This window comes from Urocitellus parryii, chromosome 7 (genome assembly GCF_045843805.1).
Source record: "Urocitellus parryii isolate mUroPar1 chromosome 7, mUroPar1.hap1, whole genome shotgun sequence".
Classification (NCBI taxonomy): Eukaryota; Metazoa; Chordata; class Mammalia; order Rodentia; family Sciuridae; genus Urocitellus; species Urocitellus parryii.
In genome coordinates, this window is record NC_135537.1 from 165,593,390 (window position 1) to 165,611,627 (window position 18,238).

Sequence of the window (18,238 nt, forward strand, 5' to 3'; positions counted from 1 at the left end):
GATTTAGACATAAATGGTGCTGAGGGTTGAACCCAGCACCTCACACATGCTAGGTGAGCACTCTATTGCTGAGCCACAACCCCATCCCTCCAAATTTGTTTTTAAGACAACTTTGGCTGCTGTGTGCAGTATGAACTGTAGGGGGCAAGAGTGCAAATAGGAAGACCAGTTTAAGAAGGTCTTTGCAGGGCTGGGGTTGTGGCTCAGTGGTAGAGCGTTCGCTTAGCATGTGCAGGGCCCTTGGTTGGATCTTCAGCACCACATAAAAATAAATAAGATAAAGGTATTGTGTCCAACTAAAAAATAAATTACAGGGCTGGGGATGTGGCTCAAGCGGTAGGGCGTTCGCCTGGCATGCGTGCGGCCCGGGTTGGATCCTCAGCACCACATACAAACAAAGATGTTGTGTCCACCAAAAACTAAAAAATAAATATTAAAAAATTCTCTCTCACTCTCTCTTAAAAAAAATAAATAAATTACAAAAAAAAAAAAAGGTGCAGAAGTTGGGTGATGGTGATGCTAGGATGGGAATGGCAGTTATGAGCAGGCTAGACAGGTTTCAGAGAGATTTAGGTAGTGGAATGGACACGTCCAGGTGATGGACATGAAATTGAAAGGGGGAGAGAGGAGTCAAGGCTGACACTCTGGTTTCTAGGTTGAATGACTACATAGTTTTTGATTATTTTGGGTCTCGAGGTACAAGGTGTTTCTGAGATACCCCAGAGGATGCATAGATATCTACACAGTTCTGTAGAAGAGTGGTGTTTTAGACCATTTTCTGCTACTGTACCAGGATATCAGACTGGGTAAAATAGAATTTTATTTGGCTCATGGTTCTGGAGGCTGGGACATCCAGGATTATGGTGCTAGCATCTGGCGAGGGCCTCTGTGTTGTTGTACCATGATGGGAGGGCAAGTGAGCAAGCATATAGGAGACAGGAAATATGGCTGGACTCATATTTTTTAGCAGGAGGTTCAAGGGAGAGACAGCAACACCTAGGACAGAATGAGGAGGGAGGGCTGACACCGACAGAGTAAACCAAGAAAGCAGGACACAGGCAAGTGTCCACTGGGTGTAAAGATGGACATGTTGTTGACTGTAAAGAGTAGCCTTAAGAGAATGGTGAGTGGGAAAGTTTTGGAAGTTTGGCCCAGAACAGGAGAGGGGTCAGGGGTGGAGTCTTTGGACAGAGGTTGTGTTGTAGCCCTTTGCTGTTCCAGGAACCCAACAGAATCCTGTGCAAGGAAAGCAGACATCCATAAGCTGCAGAGGGCAAGTCATCTTGTCCCAGCCACTTCCTATCAGAGGCCTGGATGGTTAGGAAATCATGCTGAACCCAGATGAAACTGAGGGCTCAACGTGGGAGGGTGCCCTAAACACTACTTGATAAATCCTGCACCAACCAGGAGGGCTGGCATGCCCAGGATGAACCCTTGACCTCAGTGGTTTATCACCTCATTTCCTAAGGCGGTGCCCTCTGGTGAAAATGCATTTGTTCCCAAAACTTGTTGTCAGTCCTTCATGACTGACAACCTCAGGTGGACCAACTGAATTTAGAAAGCACCAAACAGTAGCACAAAATGATGTAAGATGGTTCTAGAAAGGGCAAACAAGATAGCTTCAAGAGTTTATCTGACCTATTGGGTCACCCCTGCCACCCACTTTCACTTATTCCAGTGACCAGACAGCAGTCAGACCTTTGTTTTTCACTTTATTGTACAAAAAAAAGGGAAAACAAAACTTCCACAGTTGGCCTTAAGCTTAGGCAGACACCTCTAAGCCATTCCCTCCCACCTCCCATAATACAAATTCAAGTGTGGTTGTTGTTGAAACCTACAAAACACTCCTTAAATATTAGAAAAAAAAGGTGGGGGAATGGGGGTCTTCCCACCCCAGCCATCCCGTCCCAGTGCCAAAATGCACTCAGAGCGACCTCTTACAGCACCAACACCCCCACCCCCATGGCCCTGTCTGTACTGTAAGAATTTTTCAATTTTTAAAACAGGAAAAGTGTCCTGTTCAAAGTTATTTTTAAATGAAAACACATTCCACTAAAACATAATAGTGCAGGGGCATTCAGATAAAGGATATTGGGTGGGGGGTCTTTGCAGGGGTTCTTAGGAGAAAATAACCTATAAACTCCTGTACTTAATTCCTGGGTCAGGATAAAGGAAGGGGAGTGGGAGTGGGGAGTGTCCCTCCCTAGGCCTCCCCATCCAAGCACCAGGGTCCAGGCAAAGCAGATTGTCTCTGCTTTCATTTGAGAGACCTACAGCCTATCTGGGGTGGGGCCCTTTACCTTTTCTGCCCCACCACCTTGGCAGAGGTCCCACTTCCCCCATTCCTGGCTTTCATTCAGAGGGGAAGGTGGGAAGCACAAAGCCCCGATTAAATAGGTCACTGACATGATTGTTTTTTAAAAAAAATTTTTTTTAAACCAATTTAGTAAAAACTGCCAACAACAAAAATTAAATCCACAGATAAGGTGGCTTGGCTTATTAAGAGTCAAGGAATCAGGGTACCAAAAGATTGGGATGGCTGGCAAGGGTTAAAGGGACAGCTGCAGAAAGCAGCTTCTGTAGCCCCTTTCCCAACTATAAGGTTGAGGGGCAAGGAAGAGGGGGAGCAGACCTGAGAAATCAAAGGAAATGGGGTGGCCAGAGGACATGGGGGAAGGCAGTTAGGGATGTGTACATAAGAGCTCAACACACTTCCTGATGCCCAGATTCTGAGCCCAGAGTGGCCAGGCTGGCCCCTCACATGAGCCAGAAGGCCTTTTCCACCAAAGAAAAGCTTTAAGGTTCACACCATTGTCTGCCCCTTCCCGCCTTCCTGCTGGACAGTAGGAACCAGCAGCAGCTCAGATGCACATGACCCTGGCACAGGGAAACTGTATAGGAAGCATCAAGAGTGGCTTCAGTGCCCTCCCCAAATAGAACCAGAGACCAGGCAAAGTGGAGACATGCAGAGAAGGGCAGCCTCAGCCTGTTCCCACTGGGATCATCATCTCCCTGGCCCTCACCAACCCTTTTCCAGATTCACAAAAACTGAGGTGGGCTCCAGGACAGACCCCTTCTCTCTTCTACACGCACTCAAACACACCCACAGGTGCACTCATGCTATATACAACGTGTGCGCGTGCACACGTACACACATACACACGTACACACACACACATTCTCTCTCTCTCTCTCTCTCCCACACACATCAAGACCTTTTAAAAAAAGTTCCAAATCTACCCCCTAAACCCTCCCTCTCCCAGAAATGACAACAGAGACGGCAGCCGGGATCGGTAGGAAACGTCTCGTTGACAGCTCAGAGCTTTAAAAAAAAATATATACACATATATAAAAAACACTTCTGCCCCTCCCCCATGAGTGGGTCCAGGCAGCTCCTTTCTGCAGGGGCAGGGGAGAGGACCATCAGGGCAGTGCCTGTTTTCTCAAAGGCACCCGCCCACCTCTCCCAACAGTTTCCCTGCCTCCAGTTCCAATGCAGGGGTCCAGGTGGTGAGCCCCTCTGGGAAGGAAGGGGTCCTCCCCAAGCTTCCACCCCACCTTGGTTTGGGTTGCAGGTGTGGAGGGCCTCACTGAACTCTTTGGGACTCCCCACCCCTGGTCCATTGTCCATGCCAGAACCGCAAGTGCAGAAGAGGGGTGGGGTGGGCCGGTCTGGTCCAGTGCTGGCTCAGTCTGATGGTTGCTCTCCCTGGAGGACCCCCAGGGCCGATTGCTCCAAGGCTACAGAGTCCTGGCCTGGGCTCCTCCAGTCCCCTACCCCCACCATATTTTGTTTAAAAAAGAAAAAGAAAAAGAAAGACAGAAAGTGGGGGAGGCCAGGGGGTAGGGGACAGAACATGGGGGAGAGACAAAGGTGGTCAGTTGGGGAGGGGAGCTCTAAAGCTCTCCCTGGCTGCCCCGGGGGGGGGGGGGTGAGCCTCAGTTGGAGTCAGAGTCTGAGGAGTCCCCTGAGGAGGAGGAGCTGGAGCTGCTGCCCTCGGACTCATTGTCTTCATCCTCATCGTCATCCTCATCATCATCTTCATCCTCATCATCCTCCTCGTTCTAGAGGAAGAAAGGATGTGCAGTTACCAGGTGGCCCTCCTTGTGGAACTCAATCCTGCCCCTCCCACCATGCCCTGCCTGCCCTACCTCATCCCCATCCTCGCTCTCATCTTCACTGCTGGATCCGGAGGAGTCCCCACCATCCTCAGAGGAATCCCCATTCTCATCGTCTTCCTCTTCTTCATCTTCATCCTCATCATCCTCATCCTCTTCATCATCCTCCTCAGATTCCTGGAGGGGCAGAGAGACACTAGTGGTCTTGGCCCAGCCTCTCCAGGCACTGGGACCCTGTTGTACAGATACTTGCTCCCTATCTGGGAGAAGCTCCTTACCGACTTGGACTGCAGGGTGGTCCGGCTGGACTTGGGGTTTGGGCCTCGCAGCTTGGTCATGCTCTTACGTTTCTGTAGGAGAGGATGGGGATGCACAAGGGGCAGCTGTGAGTTCCAGGTCCTGGGGATCCCTGCCCCCACCATGCCACTGCCGGGCTCCCAAACTCACATTGGAGATGTATTCTTTATATGCTGCACGGTCCTGGGGAGACAGACTCTGGGGAGACAGAGAGAAGGTGGGGGTTGGAACGCTCCCCAGATTACTGCCAGCTGAGCATACTGAGCTCCAGCCAGGCAGTAGGCTGAGGACTTTACATCACCCATCTTTATACCTGGTCTCTGAAGAGTGCCCCAGGGGTCTAGGAATACAGCTCAAGTTTCTGCTTTTGATGCTACATCCCCACCTCCTTTTATTTTTATTTTGAGACAGGGTCTAAGTTGTCCAGACTGACCTCAAACTTGCCACCCTCCTGCCTCAGCCTTGATTATAGGCTTGTGCCACCATTCCTGGTTAAAGTAAGCCACTATGCATCAAGACTGCTCATTTTCATTTTCTTACTCTACCCAAATGGAGGCTCCATAGATGGGGCCTTCTTTAACTTAGAAGTCTCCCCACAATGACTCAACAGAACCTGATATCATCAACCCTACTTGGTCCTAAGTTCCCTGAGCCACTGATGAGGGATTGGGGCTCATCTAACATTTGGAGCGTCTAATCTCTGGCCAAATTCTTGGCCAATTTGGGTGGCTGGGGAGGACACAGATGATTCTCCTCACTTTACAGATCTTACTACTCAACCAAGGTACAGAGGGAAGCTCAGAGACTAGGAATCAAGCCAGAGTCCAAAGAGGACCCCCAGTCCCAGATGGAGAGAGGAAAGGCAGTCTGATTTCAATTTTTCTACCTACTGTATGACTTTGGGCAAATTACTTAACCTCTCTGAGCTTTGGTTTAAAAGGGTGACAGTAAACACTGCCCCTTAGGACTGCTGGGGTATTGAAAGAAATGATGAATAAGACAGGATGGTGCCTCCCTCTCCCTCCCAAGGATCCTTTACCCTCTCACCTTGACCCAGAGGTCCAGGTGCACCCTGTACTGCTTCTGCTGCTCCTCCGCCAGCTTTTTGTAGTGCTCCTTCTGGCTCTGGGAAATGCGCTGCCAGCGGCTGCCTATTTCCACCATGCGCTCTTTCAGTGGCAGGTGGTTCAGCTCTCCATTGGACAGTAGCTCCTGGGAGAACTTCTGGTAACCATTCCTGGGAGATGGGGGTTGTTAAGGGAGGGTCAAGACCCCCAACCAACAGGCCCGCTAGTCCTCACCCTCCCCACACCAAGGCAGACTTCAGCCCCAGGCTCACATGGGAGGCTTCTTGGGTTCTCCCTGGAACTTCATCTTCTTGGAAGAATTCGTAGCAGCTGGAGGTGCCCGCATCTCACTCAGCTCTCTCTGTGGGGAGACCTGGAAGGGTCACACTCATCCCCACACCCCCTGAAATACTGCTGCCTCCGGCCCCACTCTGTCATGCCTTAGCTGGTTCTCTTTTTATGTGCCAGGAAGAGCAGAAACCAAAGCATGGCCAGGGAACAATTACCTAACAACTCACACCTATGTCAAGCACTATCATTTCAATGAATTTTTGGAATTGAACTCATGTCCCTCAACAATAACCTTGAAGGCCAATACTATCTCCTCTATTTTACTGATGAGACTGAGGCTCAATTGGGGGGGTGGGCGGCGTCGAGTTGAGACTGGTTCAGGGTCACAACAAGGCTGGGATCTCTGGCTCAGAGCCCCAGCTTATATGGGCGGGGGTGGGGTGGGGTGGGGTGGGGTGGGGCAGTCCTCTTCACACCTCATATCGCTTTTGGTCTTCAGCGGCCTTCTTAATCCACATTAGTTTTTCCTTCTTCTCCATGTTGTTCCAGGTCATCTCCATGGCTTTCAAGGCCTTTACCCTATCGTTCTGGGGACAGACAAGGGTATCAGCTAAAGGGGTCACCCAGGGCTGGAGGCTACAGGAAAAACCCCTGTCCCACTTCCTGCCACCTTGAAGCGGGCCAGGTAATCGCCGATGACGCTCTGCTGCCAGATCTCCTCAGCTCTCTTGGGTGACTCTGGCAGCTTGCCCCGTTCCTCGCGCTCCGCGCCTGGCTTCCTCTCAGACTGTGCCTTCAGCGCTGCCTCCCTGGCCTTGTACTTGGCCTATGGAGTACCACACAGGTGTCAGCCTCTGTGCCACCCCTAGGGGGCGCGCTAAGTCCGACTAGCGCAGCAGCAGCTCTGGGTAGGGAGGAGGGACTGGCACAAGCGTGGGCGGCACAGATGTCCCCGTGGGCTCCGCCCCGCCTACCGGCCGCTCCCCCCAGAGCCAACTTCCCGCCTTCCGGGTCGGCTCGAGGGCTCCCAGCATCTGAGTCCAGTCACACATGTAAGCCGCAGGGGCAGGGGCAGGGGCGAGGCTGCGCAGCTGCCCCAAGGGAGGAAGTGGTCCTAGCAGCCCCTCTGGGGACACTGGTGGGGAGGCGCCTCTCAGGGGCAAGACTAACCTTCTTCTTCTCTGACAAGTCGTTCCACATGCGGGCCAGCAGGCGGGTCAGCTCACTCTCAGAGAGCTCTGGCCTCTCCTCCTGCAGCTGCCGCCGCTTCTCCTCAGAGAAGATGAACATGGCGGACACCGGCCGTTTAGGCTTCTCTGAGCCGCCCTGGGAAGGTACAGAAGGGTCGGGGTTACCAGGCCATTCACAGGAGCCCTTCGTTCCCCTCCCACTGATGGTGCCCCTGCCCACCTTCCCGCCTTCCTGGGTGGGCTTCTTGGAAGCTGGGCTGGTGGCCTGCTTCTTGTTGATGTTCAACATCTTCTCCTCTCCCAGAACCCGCTGCTGCTCCTCCTCGGGCAGGCTCTGGTGGGGAAGACAGAGGGGTGGGGCTGCAGTCCACCTGCTCTCCAGGGATCCTCAGGGCTCTCCCGCATAGCCGTCTTCTCTGCCCAGTCCCCACCTGGAGCAACACTCACCTCAAGGAAACGGAGCATCTCCACCTCGTAATCTTTCTTTTTCTGGGAAAGGGAGGGGAATCAGGGTCAGTTGGGAATAGGCTCACCAGAGACTCCAGTATTAGGGACAGGAACCCTCAGAAAGCCTCCCCCAGGGCCTGCTCTCCTCCAACAGATGGTAGGCAAGAGGCCTGAGCTGTCTGCCTTGACAGGCCCAGATGCCAAACTTAGCACACTGCCATGCTGGAAGCAGGTGCCAAGGCACCTATAACCAAGGACTGATTTGAGCTTTGCTGGGGTCACACTTGAAACCCCGAAGGAGGGCCCTAAAATCTCCATGGGTTGCCCCCTGCTATGAAGCACCTGGTCACACTTCTTGTGATAAGCATCCTTCTCCTTCTGGGACAGCAGCTTCCACTGCTGGCTGCATAGCACCATGCGCTCCGTACTGGGCACATCCTTCATGTTGGCCATGAGCTCTGCGCAGTACAGTGAATAGCTGTTCCTGTCAAAACGGGCAGGAAGAGAGACACACCCCATAAGCAAGTGAGCAGTTGACCTCATCGCTGTAGAGCATGGGCCTACATCCTTCACTGGCCCAGTTCCCTAGCTGCCCACTCACCCACCCACCACAGGACAGTGCTCACGGAGGTGGCTTGGTGGGTCGCCCATCAAACTTGTCCTTGAGCTGGCGTTCAGCCTTGGTAAGGGTGGATTTGGTGATGCCCTCCTCACTGATGTTCAGTTCAGGGTGCTTCTGGATATAGTCACGCATAATCTCCTGCAGAGTGAGGTGGGGGGGTGGAGGGCAATGGGGAGTGGGGTTAGCCGGGGCAGGGGAAGGGGGAGAGCCGCTGGGGAGGGGGGGCAGGGAGCAAAGCTGGGGATGGCCATTTCTGCCATTTCACACAAAACAAGCCGAACCGTGGTGCCCTGCCCTGCCCTAGCCTGAGATCTCATGGTGGGGTGGGGGTAGGGAAAATAGAGACAGAGGTGAGGGGCCCAGAAGGCCCCTCCCTCAATGGATGGCTGGGGAGTGACTGCCTCCCGCAGCATGCGGTGGCACAGAGTCAGAGGGCAGAGGCTCTTGAAGAGCCGGATGGGGAGGAGCGCAGCGGAAGCCTAACCTCGTACTTCTTCCGCTGCTCCAGGGCCTTATGAATCCATTTCAGCCTCTTTTTGTCCGAGAGCTGAGACCACTGCTTCCCCAGGGAGTCCTTCACCTCCTTCGTAGTGGCCTGCAAACCAAAAGCCGTCAGACACACACAGGCAGCCAGGGGCAGGGGGAGGGGGGTAGGGGGCACAGAGGCCCCCGCCCCCTCAGGCCACAGGAGGTCACATTAGTGTCCCCCACAGGCCAGGAGGGGAAGGCAGAGAGGCGGGGATCCCGCCTGGGTGCAAGGGGACAGGCTCACACACACGCGCACACACACGCCAGCTGGCCCAGGCCCTGTCCATGCAGCCCACCCCTGGGGAGGGGCCTCCTCTCCTGCTCCCCTGCACCGTGCCCAGCCGACCTGGCGCGGCTCCCCCCTTGCCACCACCGTGCGCCTCCACCCCCACCCCTTGGCCAGACACTCACATCTGGCCGCACTTTGAGATACACCTTCTTCTCATGGGTGTACCACAGCTGCTGGGGGGTTTTGGGCTTCTCAGGGATGTCCGACTTCTTGGCATTCTGGATAAGGTCGGGGTGATCCTCCCTAGCCAGGGCATGGGGAGCAAGGTTCAATGGGGTACACTGCCTGGGCAGACCCAAGTTAGCTGCCCCACCCATAGAGCCTCCTAGGCCTTCCATCTGGGGCTTAGTGGGACAGAGGCTGCTTGCCTGCCCCTGAGCATAATACATTAGGGTCTGTACGTGACCCATCATATTCCATATTTTGCAGATGGCCAGCACCAGCCTCCAGCCAGCATTAGCCTATACTGTCACACCCAGTGCCCCATGGCCCTCCTGGGCTTCACTGCCTTACCTGAATCGGGCCAGGTTTCGCTCGAACTCCTGTTTCTCCCTCTGGAAGTCCTGAATATATTTCATCTGGGGGGAGGAGGGGACGGGGTCATCCAGGACCCAAGGCCTATCTCACCCGGAGCTACAAAAGCCACCAGGAACCCTCCTCGCTAGCTTTCTTGCCTCCCGCTGTGATGTGGACGGATGGTAGCCTGTGCCTTCCAGTGGATTGGGCTCACCACACACCAGACCTGGTGGCTGAGAACCAGACAGTGGGAACTACAGTGGTCTTTCAGACATGAAATCTTATTCCTATTCTCTCTATTTAAGAGAGTTGTAGAAGCGGGACTTGGCATTACCACAACCGATAAGTTGTCAGTGGCAGGACTAGGATTGCCCCACCCCTTTCTCTGACACCATAAAATTCCAACGTTGAGTCTGGTGGAGACCCTGCTCCCATTACTCCCTCTCCCCACTGTCTGAGGAAGCTGACATCAGTGTATCTATTTGGAGATGGCCCATAGGGCCAGGTGGCTGAATCCTGCTTCCAAAGCATGAAGCGAGATTGTAATGAAGGAAATTCAGAATGAATTCTTATAAGGTAGACCACATCCCAGCAGATCTGTCTCTTGGGTTTTTCTTCCCCATCCATACTACCTCTGGGGCTCCATCTGCCCCTCACATTCCTTCCCAATTCTGTAACCATCCCCTCTTGGTGCCTCAGCCACCACCATCTTTCCTACCTCTGATCCCTTCTTCCAGGCGCCTGGCTGACTGGCACCCTCTCAGGCCTCTTGTTCCCCTCTGCCACTTGGCTCCCTTCCCTCTCCCTCCTCTCCGCCTGGTCTTCCTTTCCCTCTCCTTGCCTGCCTCCCTCTAGAGTCCCCCTACTTACACCTCGTTTCCCATCCTTGCCCTTCTTTATCTACTTTCTGTCTAATAGCCCTCTCTTTTCCTCCTTTTTTTTTCCCCCCCTATAATTGCAAGTATAGCACTGGAAGCAGTCAGGGGCTCATGGAGATCAAGCCAACCCCTGCCTCTCACAGAGTACACGACCAGCACAGAAAGGTGGCTCACTTTCCCCTGTGGTTCCCACAGAAAACCAAGAGCAGAACAATGTCTCCTCTGCACAATTTTGGCCCTCCACAAACAAGTTTTTGGAGCCAAAAGGCACCTCACAGATATGGCTCGCCTTTATAGACTAGACCAGGCCCAGAGAAGCAAAGTGACTTACCGCAAGGCCTCATACATTAGCAATGTGGTGGCAGTCCAAGAGGACAAGTCTGTGTCCCCCAGGTCAGCATCTTGTCCACTTTACCCATTTCTTCTGTCCACCCCTGGTTCTCAGATCCTTTGCCTCTCCCTCCCATTCCATGAGTTTTCTGTGTTGTCACTGTCCCTTAACCTCATCAGGGGGTTAATCATAACTCCAATAAATCATAGCTCCTACTTAGCTTGGGCAGTGGCCAGAGGGCTAGTTTTACCTGGTTCCATTTTGGGTTCAGCACCAAGAGCATATGTGTCTACAGCCAGTATATATGAACCAGTGAAAAGGTCCACTGAGTGTGGCAGTAGGTGTCACTTTTCGAGGGCTGGCTATGTACAACTGCCTTTTTTACTAGTCAATGTGCCTTTTGGCCTCTCCCCATGGCCCTCATCAACTTCTCTCCTTGGCTCCATCTCATCAAAACAGTATCTCTTCTCATCTATCTCTCTCATTCCACCTTACACATGTCCCATCTGCAGGACTCCTTCAGTATTTTGTTTCTTATCATTGCATGGGACCTCCTGAGCTGTCCTTGACTTGTGTCCATCTCTGCCTGGTAGACCTGGGCAACTTATGCCTGAGGTCATCAACCTCTGACTGTCTGGGACAGTGTCTGACCTCTGCAGGGGATAATATGAGGCCAGGAAAGATAAGGTGTATTCTTGTACATGGGGAAGAAAGCCCATTTAACATGTGGATGTGGAGGGGGAAAAGTAGCAGACAGGGAGCCTAGGGTGCCAAGGCCAAGTCCTGCTCTAGCATCATTACTTGTGTGACCTGACACTTAACCTCCCTGCACCTCAGTTTTTTGCCCACAGCATTAAGAATAACCCCCTTTCCTGGGGTTTCTTGTGTGAGGATATTACAGGCATTAAATTAGGCCATGAGGGGAAATATGAAGGATCCAAAACTGCTGTGCAGGCCTAACACTGAGGACATGTGTGTGGAGAAGTATATGGAAGAGGACACTATGAATGGTCCATAGGGGTCAAGGTTGGTCTGAGCAACTGCTTGGGCCTGGGTTTCACCTGCAAGGGTGCCTGTTTTGACTGTGTATGGGCCTGGGATAGAGCAATCAGATATAGCTGCCTGGGACCCCACTCTGCTGTGCTGATTCCTATGTCCCTGATGCCAAGTCCCTCTAAGGCCTACCCCCACCAGTTGCTTCCAGTCTCTTCCCTCCCCGCACCTAAAACCCCCTCCCCCCACCTTCTTCTTCTCAGGAAGCTCCTTGTATTTCTTGGAAAGAATCTTGGTCAAGTCCAGGTTGCTCATCTCAGGGTGGAGTTTTGCATACTTGGCTCGCTTCTCCATGAAGAAGCGAAAATAAGGGGTCAGGGGCTTCTTTGGGAAGTCTGGGTGTTTCTGGAAGGTGGGACAAAGACACAATAGAGGTTAAACACCATCCCTTCTTTGGACCACTCCTCCCTGGACCCTCACGCTCCTCTTCCTGGTAACTCACCTTGAGTTTTTTGCCTTTATAAGGATTTTTAACATGTTCTTGAGCATCAAGGATCAATTCTGTCAACGTACGGAATTTCCTCACCTGGAGGAAGAAGGGAGGTGAGTAGAAGAAGCTGGGAAATGCTACCCCATAGCAGAGCTCCCTTTCCCAATGGGTTTCCACCACTCTACCAGACAACTGATTGAAAGAACAGGGACCAACAGCCCTACAATACAGGTAATCTCCACGATCCAGGCACTGACCAGGCCTGCTGTGGAGCTCACACCAAAGGACAAGTACATCATTCGAACAGTTCAGGTAACAGAAGCCAGAAGCCCCAGGCCCCAGGCCAGTTAGTATTCACGGCCACCTGTGAGACCTTGGCAGAATTAAGACCTCTAGGCTGATATGTTAATGGTGCCATCTCCTCCACAGGCACAAGGTCAAATAGAGAGCTAACAAGTGACCACATGAACACCTTTCTGGCCTTCTTCCTTCCTGTTTACAGACTTCGTTTCATTTCCCCCTCCAAGAAGGACAAGGTAGGGTTATGTGTAGATGCACATTCATGTGTGTCAGAAAGAGGGGGATTCAGTTACCTCATTAGAAATCTCCACCCATTTGAGCTTGCACATATCTCCAGAAAAATCTTTAAATGCTACTTTTTCCCAGTCCATGTGTGACTCAGTGGTTTTGAACTTGGAGCTGTCATTGGATGGAAGGTTGTTCTTCATGCATTCCAGCAAAGTTAGCATATCTTCCTGGGACCAGCGGTCTGGTGAGGGGTAAAAGAAGCCATCACACCTGGCTCATGCCATCATACTGATCTACTCCCCAGTCCTCGAGTATCCAATCTTTCTTTCCAAGAGTCCCTGTTTCCCATGTAAACAAAAGTATCTTTCTTTAAGTATAACTTATCCCTAAGCAAACTGGTCACATTGGATTAGGGCAGAGACTGGTCCAGTGTCACATATAGAAAGCCTGGCTTGAACCCAGGACTGGCTTCCTTCAGGGATATTTTCATTTCTAACATTCCAGGCTTCCACGGGCCCCTATTAACTGTAGAAAGGGGGCAGGGGGGAATAAAGTTCCTGTGAACTGTGTCTCTATTGGGAAAGCAATTAGTTTATCAGAGAGGAAAGAAAGCAGGAAGGCAACATATCTAAAGGTATTGCCAAATTCACATTCTAGGTAGATACCATAAATGTCCAAGTGCTGAAAAAGGGGTGTGGACAAAAAGAAGACTCCATACAGATGTCTCTCTAGCACAGCTGGAAACCTACATTAAAGACAAGAGTATATCATCCCTCCTCCCTCCCAGTCCCTCAAGAGAGACCAGAAAATTTCTGGCAAATAAAAATGGGATGGATATGAAGAACTATATAGGGCAGCTTTGAGGCAAGGAACATAGGTGGGCAAAGGCTCTCAGGACCCTGCTCTAGGGAGACATCCTCCCCACCTAATTCCAAGTTGTATTCTTGCTTAAACTCCTTAGGGAACAAAAAAGGGGATCTGAACCAGCTATTTTCAGCCACTGAAATGCAATTCTGAGAGCTTGGGGCCTCTCTAAAGAGTGACTGTCCTGGAAGGTGAGCTGAGATAGTAGCCATCCATGGCTCCAAGTCAAAGAGGCTCCTCACTTTTACTTGCATATGGTAACCTGGTCCAGGGTTTCTGCAGAGCAGGGTCACATGGACCCCATAATCTTTTCTCCCCTCAATGTCCTACAAGCATTGCCAGATGCTGAGCTTAGTTCTACTCCCCATGCCCAACTATACTAGGTTCCTCTTGGATGAAGCCGGGGTCTGGTTGTGTATATAACTTCCATGGCCTGGGGCCACCAAACTCACCAAAATGCACATTCTTTCCACCTGCCTCGGCCAAAACCTTATTTTTAACAACAACAATAATAATAGTAATAATGATAATAAAAACCTAAAAAGCCTTCCCAGTCCTGCTGCACCCAATCTCCCACCCCCTCTCAATCCTCATCCTTCCAGCCCAGGAATCCGAGCAGGGACACACTTCAGGATGACCTGGAACCCCAGAAAGACGACTTTCAAGGGTCTCCCTTCTCCCTCAAACACGGAGCGAGTGGTGTGTGAAAGACACAATTTACAGTCTCAAAGCCAAATAATTTGGATTTGGCCAAACTAAATTATTTCTTCCAAGTGTGAAGGATGCTCAACTTATAAAATTATGCTCAAGACATCCTCTCCAAGATCAGAGAATGCAGAAGAGAATCCTTTAGAAGGAGAGCCCTGCAGACAGACATGTGGGAAAGAAGATTTAAGTTAAAAAGGGCTGGGGGTGGAGGACCCCTACCTTGGCCTTTGGGGGCGGCCATTTCCAGGTCTGTGGGGCAGTCGGCCTCTCCGTTCATCCTCCAGCTGTCCAGCCACCTCCTCGGTCGCGCTGGCCCGGCAACCCGGGGTCAAAGCCACCTCTCCCTTTAGAAGAGACACCAGTCCCCACTCAGGCTGAGAGGTGGGGGCCTTTCTATCCTATCCCCATCCCAAAGGGGAGTGGGCACAGGTCCCAGCTCTCAGTAAGACCCAGCCAGGATACTCAGACTTAATGGGTCGGAGGGTGTGGAAGTGCGCCCCTCTTCTTCCCAACCCCCTCCCCCAGCCCCTGCAGCCGGGCTCCGCGGCGTGCGCCCTCCCCTGCCCACGCGAGAGACTGCTCCCAGCTCCCGCGTGCAGTGAGAGCCCGCCCTCCTTCCCCCACCCGGACCAAAAAAAAAAAAATCTCCTCCTCTTCGGTGCGCCCGCCCCGGGGAGGCCCCAGGCTGGAGGGCGGGGGAGGAGGAAGGGCGGGTAAAGGGCGCGCGCGGCCACGGAAGCGGGCACGCGCCCCAGTCTCCTCCTCCCGCCTCCCCCCGGCCGGTTCCCCCCGCCTCCGCAACCCGGCGGGGACCCGGACGCAGCGCAGCCGCCGCCAGCCCCGGAGCGCAGCGGCCGCACCGCCCCCGGGGACCGGATCCGGATTCCGCCGCTCCCCCCTCCCGATCGCCCAACGCCGTCCCAGCCCGCCCGGGCGGGCGAGCAGCCGAAGAGAAGAGGCCTAGCTTGGCCCCAGCCCCCGAGCCACCCACCCCGGCTAGAGGCTCTGCCACCGCCCAGCTACCCTGACGCTCACGGAGGAGCCCGGCGCAGAGGCGCGACCACGGCGGGAACCGCCGCCTCCTCCCCCGAGCCTGCGGCCCAGCCCCGCCGGCGCCCCCGCCCCGGCCTCCGGGGAGCCGAGCCAAAGAGAGGGCGGGAGGACGGCAGCCGGGAGGCGGGGGCGCAGCGCTCACCGGCCCCGCCGCCCCCTCCGGCGGCCGGAGAGAACTGCGCCTGCCGGCTCCGAGAAGCGCGGGCTCCTCCGCCCGCGGCCCGGCCCGGGCCTCGCTTCCTGCCTTCCCCTCCCCCGGCTTCGGTGTCTTCCCCAGTTCCCTGGTCTGCTCGAGCCCAGTCCCCTGCTCGGAGGTGGTTCCGGGTCCTCGCCCGGCGTCCACCGTACCCGCGGCTCGCTCCCTTGCCGTCTGGTCCTGGCCCCGACCCTAGCGCGCGTCCTTAGCCGTCTCGGTTACCCGGCGCAGCGCGGCCTCCGGGCTTCCCGCTCTGGCGGCTCCCTCCCCGGCTCTGAGCGGCGGCGCCCTCCCCCGCTCGGCCGGGCACAGCCGCAGCTCCCTCCCGCGGTGGCAGCGGCTCCTCCTCCCGGCGCGGCGGAGGCGCTGGGGCGGCGGCTGCTGCTGCTGTGGCGGCGGCGGCTGTGGCTGTTGCCTGCTGCTCCTCGCGGCGAAAAGCACAAAGCACAGCGCCCTCCGCCTGCAGGCAGCCCGCCCGCCGCCCGCCCGCCGGCCCCGGCCTCAGCTCGCACACCCCCCGCCGCCGCAGCAGCCTCCGCCGCCGGAGCGGGGAGGAGGAGGGAGAAGGGAGGAGGAGGAGCGGGAGGGGGGGCGGGAGAAGCGGGGCAGCGAGCGCGTCCTTCCCCGTAGAGCGCACACCGACCCCCGGGGAGCGAGCGCCAGCCCGCCCGCCTCGCCGGCTCCGCTCCCTCCCACAGCCTGCCCGGGCGGGCTCCGCGGGGGGCAGCTGGGAGGAGGGGCGGGAGCTGGGGGGACCCGGGCGGCCGAGGCGGAGGGAAGGAAGAAGGGGAGGGGGGTGGCGGTGGTAGTGGTGGTGGTAGTGGTGGTGGCGGCGGCGGCGGCGGCAGCAGCAGCGGCAGCGGCTGCCACTGCGGCCGGAGGGGGGGGGGCGGGCTGGGAGACACGCAGCCGCCCGGATGGCGGCGGGGCTCGGAGCCGAGGCGGGCGTGCAGACGCCGAGAGCGACCTCGCCAGACCCGCGGGGGAACTAGCAGGCTTGGCCGGCGCGGAAGGGAGGGCCGAGGTGCGGCCGTGGAGAGGGTGCCCCGAGGGCCCCCCGGTGGCCGGTAAGGCTCAGGGGGTGCCGACAGCCCTGCTCCGGAGCTCCCTTCCAAGTCTTCCCAGCTTAGGATCGTACTTACAGGCCAGTCCTCACCCTCTCTCGCCTTCCCGGGCGTGCTATTGGCGCCCACCCTCATCCCCGGAGCGTGGCCACCGGCTGGGGCGCACGCACGCCGATAGCGGCGCCAGGCTTCAGCGCCCACCTCGCGGTCCCCTTGCTATCAAAAGGCACTCACGAAACCAAAATATATATATATATATATATACACACACAAATACATATATATATATATCACCCGGACTCCCAAAACAAAACGATTCCTTTTGCTCCTTAAAGCCCGGAAACCGCGAGCGGGCTCCAGCTCCAGAGGTGGAACAGCTCTGGGAGCCGGTTCAATCCAGCCCGGCATGGCTCCCCAGGCCTGCTCCGGCGCATGGAGGTCGGCGCCGCTGCCGCTGGTAGTAACCCCTCTCCCCCGAAATACGCGGCAAGGAGGCTCACTTACCGAGTATGTGGATGGGAGCGCAGGCCGGAGGCACCTAGGAGCGCGGCGGGCGGAAGAGCCGAGCTGCAGCTCCGCCGCAGCCGACGCTGGGGCAGCTAGTCGCCAGACAAAGCCCGAGATGGCGAAGCGGAGCGACGGCTAATGGCGAGCCCCACGCGCCGCGCTCCGCCCGCCCCGCTCCGCCCGCCCGCCCGCCCGCCTCGGCGCAGCGCAGCGCCGCTCCGAGCGCTCGCCCGTCAGACCGCCTCGGCGCCGCCGCCTCCCGGGCCTCCCCGGCCTCGCCTGGCCCCTCCGCCTCCTCCGGACGGCTCAGCCTCGCCCCTTCCCTCCCACTGCTCTGGGGGCTGTACGAAAATTAAAAAAAAAAAAATTAAAAAAAGAAAGAAAATGCTTTTTTCCTTTTCTTTTTTTGCAGGGCGGGCGTGTTTAGACTTTCGGGTCTTTTAGCCCCCAGCTCGCACTCACCTGCGGAGCCGCCGGCAGGGCTGGGGGTGGGGGCGCGCGGGGCTGGAGCCGGCGAGCGCGGGTTGAAAGCCAGCCAAGCTCTGCAGCGCCCGACCCGGGCGTGTACGCCGCCGCCAGTCCCCGCAGAGAAATCGTCCTCCTACCCCCGCCTCCATCGCTCTGCGTTTCTCTTCCAATCAGCCGGTCGCTTGGCGGCTCCTCCATTCTCCGGCCAAGCCCGCTGCCTAGAGCGAGCTCCACTCCTCCATCTGCTCGCCCGGCTTCTTGCTCCCCTGCCGGGGCCGGCGAGGCGGCTTGGGGCCGGAGGGGAATTTGCGAGGGAACCTGCCTGCTTCCCGCTCCCATTGCTCCATTCCCGCTGCCTCCTGCTTTTCTCCTGCGTCTTTCCAACTCTCTCCTGTCGCCACTGGTGTGTGTCTGAGTGTGTGCGCGGGTTTTTTTTTTTTTTTTTTTTATTGCTCTTTGCTTTTGCAACCCTGAAGCCAAAGCGGGGAGGGGGGAGCAAAGGGGGATGTTATAAAAAGAAAAAAGCAAGAAAGAAGCTTAGATTTGCAACACATCGGAAAACCGGGGGAGCACCCCGTCTGGTCCGATCTCCGTGCCCCGCGAGGGCCTTCCGGGTTTCGGAGCGAGTCCCTCGTTGTTCGCATTGCCCCCCACTTTCACCCGGCTTAGGATCCGAGAAATCCGAGTAAAAAGTTCTCCCTCTGGGTCGTAGTGAGGGGTGTCAGGGTGAGAGTTGGGATTTTTCAAGAAGCAGCAGCCATCCCTCCTACCCCGGCTTCGGTAACTGGGCCA

The 18,238-nt window shown here is 55.6% G+C and overlaps 1 protein-coding gene across 9 annotated transcripts; it reads right to left on the reverse strand.

Annotated features, from left to right (window-relative positions):
• Positions 1–1,749: 1,749 nt before the first annotated feature.
• Ubtf (upstream binding transcription factor) lies at positions 1,750–17,769 on the reverse strand. 9 transcript variants are annotated; one of them, XM_077800422.1, is made up of 21 exons: positions 16,976–17,147; positions 14,378–14,502; positions 12,652–12,827; positions 12,071–12,154; positions 11,818–11,973; positions 9,364–9,428; positions 8,973–9,093; positions 8,518–8,628; positions 8,038–8,171; positions 7,754–7,895; positions 7,412–7,453; positions 7,185–7,298; positions 6,945–7,100; positions 6,445–6,600; positions 6,251–6,361; positions 5,756–5,844; positions 5,464–5,653; positions 4,567–4,614; positions 4,402–4,469; positions 4,153–4,296; positions 1,750–4,065 (listed from the first exon to the last, which is right to left on the reverse strand). In XM_077800422.1, exons 2-21 carry the CDS (start codon positions 14,433–14,435, stop codon positions 3,879–3,881), a joined length of 2,352 nt encoding a protein of 783 aa, XP_077656548.1. In that variant the 5' UTR covers positions 14,436–14,502; positions 16,976–17,147; the 3' UTR covers positions 1,750–3,878. The 9 variants fall into 9 exon arrangements, with proteins under 9 accessions (XP_077656548.1, XP_077656549.1, XP_026268149.1 ...); XM_026412364.2 differs by lacking the exon at positions 16,976–17,147 and adding an exon at positions 17,441–17,769 and having other exon boundaries at positions 3,857–4,065; positions 4,398–4,469; XM_026412363.2 differs by having other exon boundaries at positions 3,857–4,065; positions 4,398–4,469; positions 16,976–17,145.
• Positions 17,770–18,238: the final 469 nt, after the last annotated feature.